Below are 3,531 nucleotides of genomic sequence, written 5' to 3' on the forward strand. Positions count from 1 at the left end.
AGGACTCCGTTTTCCTCGTTTCCATTGGGGGAGCAGGTAAATCATCCCGCTCCTGCGGGGCTCTCTGCATTTCTCCCCGGGCAGGCATCTCCGGCCTCAACAGCAGCGGGTCGGATCACGTTGCCAGCCCTGTGCTCGTACCGGCTGGAGACAGGATTAAGGAGGAGGTTTGTGAGGTGCCAGCGGTAGTGAACGTGGGCTGCGCACACGCGTTAGCAGTCTCGGGGAAGGAGGAGGAGGAGGAGGAAGCACGAAGCACCAGACACCCGGAGCCGCGGGCTAGCAGGGGGAGCCAATAGCACTGCACTTCCCTCCCATGTCCTCCCCACCGGGGAACCCACAGCCCTCTCCCGATCTGCCATCAGCAGCCTCCCACTGCAGAGGGAGGGATCTCTGTGGCGTCCAAAGGGATCCCGGGAAATAGCAGGGGAGCAGCCGCGGGCGGCGGGGGGTAGGGTGGGGGTGTCACCCCATAGATGTCGCTAGTTTGGAGCTTCTGGAAATAAACAGGGGAAGAAGGAAGGAAGGAAGGGGGAGAGTGAAAGAGATCTGGCTACATTTATTTCTGAAAGTACTCTTTAAGGCACAACATAAATTGAAAGAATAAAAGAGGGCCGGATGTATGAGAGGAGGGGGACAAATAATTCATGTGAGCTAGGAAGGAAAAATGTGAAATTCACATTTCACACTGTGAATGCAGTCTCTACAATCCAGTTTCAAACCCGGCTGGAGACTGCTCTCAGACTGTTAGGAAGCAGGGAGTGGAGAGAGCCTGGCGTGCCCGGAGAGGGAGATCTCAGTCTCCCGGCGGCACTTGGCACACGGGGGAAGAAAAGGACATATGTTTCAATGCAACATTGTGTTGCTTTCCAGACAGCTGATGTGCAAGTCCCATCCTGTCAAATCGAGATCCAGCCCGCCCCCTCCTCCTCCTTCCCAGGCGCTTGGCTGTTTTTCCCAGCGCCGGGTGACTGAAGCCTCGTCCTTCCTGCTGCGGGCTGTCTCCCCCACGCATCCCGGGAGCGGGCAGGCGCCCCCCGGCCAGCGGGAGGCTCGGGGGCGGGCTGCTGCCTCCCCGGCGGGAGGGAAACCTGCTCAGCTGACTGCCTGGCTGCTTGGAAGAGGGATCGCGGGGCCAAGCTGTTTTTCTTTTGCGGTCGCCTGGATCCGCTGTCCCCGCCTCCTCGCGCGTTGTGTCTCCTCTCCCCAAACCCCCCGTCTGGAGGCTGGATGGTACGCTCCGCACGTGAGCTGGGTGCTGGTCTGGCTGGCGACGCGCGTGCCCTGTGGCCAAACACTGAGCAGCGAGTGCAAAGTACCAGCCCGGAGTGCGGCTGGGAGCGGGAGGGAGGGGGGCACCGCACCGGTTCCCGCTTTCCCCGCAGCACAGGAGGGACGGAGCCTGCATGTGCACGGTTTGGCCACGCAGCCTCGCAGCACCCCGCGGCAGCGCCAGCCCTCACCCAGCCGCGGTCCGACATGGATGAAGGACTGGTGCGCCTGCAAGAGAGGCAGTTGCTGGAGCACAGGGATTTTCTAGGGTAAGGAGCCAGCCAGCCCGCTCCCTCGCTTCTCTTCCCAGCCTCCCTCCTTCCTCGCCAAGCGCCCGCCTGCCTGCCGCACGCTGGCAAAGGCCGATCGGGCTGCACCGGGGGCTGATCCTTTCTTCCTTTCCAAGCCTCTGTGGATACGTGCAACAGTCTTGCACGTCTCTGCTCTCTGGAGCTGGTGCTACCTCTTCCTTTCCCCGCAGGGGTCCGTCATTCTGCTGCTACCGGGGTCCTCTTTCTTTTGCAGGCTGGACTACCCATCTCTCTATATGTGCAAGCCCAAAAGAGGCATGAAGAGGGATGAGAGCAAGGTAAGAACAAGTTTCACGATGCTCCTGGCTATGTGCTTCGCTGGGGTTCATTGATTTTTTCCGAGCCGGAGGATCTCTCTGCGATCCCTTCCAGCCTCACTTTCCTGTGAACTCCCTCCCCCTCCTTCATTGTAAGCGGGCTGACCAGATCGGGCAGGGCTCTACCTTCCTCCTGCTCCTAGCGTGCGCTACATGTGGTTGGCACGGCATTTGTTTTTGTTTTGCTTGTCATCGCAAGTGTATCTAACGCTGGCCTTTTTCTTGCTTTGTGCCCATTAGGAAACGTACAAATTGCCCCACAGGTTGATAGAGAAGAAGAGGCGGGACAGAATTAACGAGTGCATTGCTCAGCTGAAAGATTTATTGCCCGAGCATCTGAAATTGACTGTAAGGTAGAGAGGGAGGCAGCGCGCCCTCCCCGCGCGGGGGGGCGGGGGGGAGGGAGGCGGGGGGACGGGACACGCGGGACCCGGCAGGCAAATGATCAAAAAGTGGAACCTCAAGGTTGGGAGGATATGAAAGTTGTGGGGGATCAAGCTTGAGGGGAATAAACCCTGGGGGGGGGGGATCAAGCTTATGGGGACTCTAACCTGGAGGGGATCAAATTTGAGGGGGATCAAACCTGGAGGATCAAACTTGAGGGGATTCATAGATATTAGGGTTGGAAGGGACCTCAGCAGATCATGGAGTCCGACCCCCTGCCCCAGGCAGGAAAGAGTGCTGGGATCAGATGACCCCAGCCAGGTGCTTATCCAGTCTCCTTTTAAAGACCCCCCCAAGGTAGGGGAGAGCACCACCTCCCTTGGAAACCCATTCCAGATTCTGGCAACCCTCACAGTAAAGAAGTTCTTCTTGAATCTAACTGGGGGGGGGGTCAAATTTAGGGGGGATAAAACCTGAGGGGATCAAGCTTGAGGGGATCTAACCTGGGGTTCAAACCTGAGGGAATAAAATTTAAGGGGGATAAAAACTGGAGGTATTAAACTTGAGGGGATCTAACCTGGGGGGTGATCAAACATAAAGGGGGGCAAAAGCTGGAGGGGGGGATCAAGCTTGAGGGGATCAAACCTGGGGGCATTAAACTTGCAGAGGGGGGCAACTGTAAAGGCTTCCTGCTGAGGGGTATATCTGAGTTGGTAAGAGGCTGTGATGCCCCCACCCCGCAAGAAAACCTCTTGCTTCTCTGTACAACCAGCAGCTTTTCTATGACCCGAGTTGCCTGAAGTTAGGGCACAAAGCCACGCAGGGGTGCTGCAAGTCACCAAGCCTCTCCCCCCCTTCCCTGCTTTGCAGACTCTGGGGCACTTGGAGAAAGCCGTCGTGTTGGAATTAACTTTGAAACACTTGAAAGCTTTAACGGCCTTGACGGAGCAGCAGCACCAGAAGATCCTCGCCTTGCAGACCGGTAGGGCGGGGCGGGGATGACACTGGGGGCTGGGACCCCCGGTGCCGGTGGTGATGGGAGGGCCGGGGCCCGCCGGATGAGCAGCGGCGCTGACCCCACTGTGTGCCCGCAGGGGAGCGGCCGCCCAAGTCCCCGGCGCAGGCCGACCTGGACGCGTTCCACTCAGGCTTCCAGACCTGCGCCAAGGAGGTGCTGCACTACCTGTCGCGCTTCGAGAGCTGGGCGGCGCGGGAGCAGCGCTGCGCCCAGCTCCTCAGCCACTTGC

General features: G+C 59.0%; 1 protein-coding gene across 1 annotated transcript in view; it reads left to right on the top strand.

The window, feature by feature from the left end:
• The first annotated feature begins 547 nt into the window (after nt 1–547).
• BHLHE41 (basic helix-loop-helix family member e41) overlaps nt 548–3,531 on the top strand; it is a 3,854-nt gene continuing 870 nt past the window's right edge. Inside the window, exons 1-5 of the mRNA XM_019543872.1 lie at nt 548–1,541; nt 1,798–1,861; nt 2,141–2,248; nt 3,155–3,266; nt 3,379–3,529. Of these exons, the coding sequence (XP_019399417.1) occupies nt 1,231–1,541; nt 1,798–1,861; nt 2,141–2,248; nt 3,155–3,266; nt 3,379–3,529 (746 nt within the window). The 5' untranslated portion in view covers nt 548–1,230. The remainder of the gene's footprint in view (nt 1,542–1,797; nt 1,862–2,140; nt 2,249–3,154; nt 3,267–3,378; nt 3,530–3,531) is intronic.

The sequence above is a fragment of the Crocodylus porosus genome, unplaced genomic scaffold (assembly GCF_001723895.1).
Source record: "Crocodylus porosus isolate Cpor-Errol unplaced genomic scaffold, CroPor_comp1, whole genome shotgun sequence".
In the NCBI taxonomy this organism is placed as follows: Eukaryota; Metazoa; Chordata; order Crocodylia; family Crocodylidae; genus Crocodylus; species Crocodylus porosus.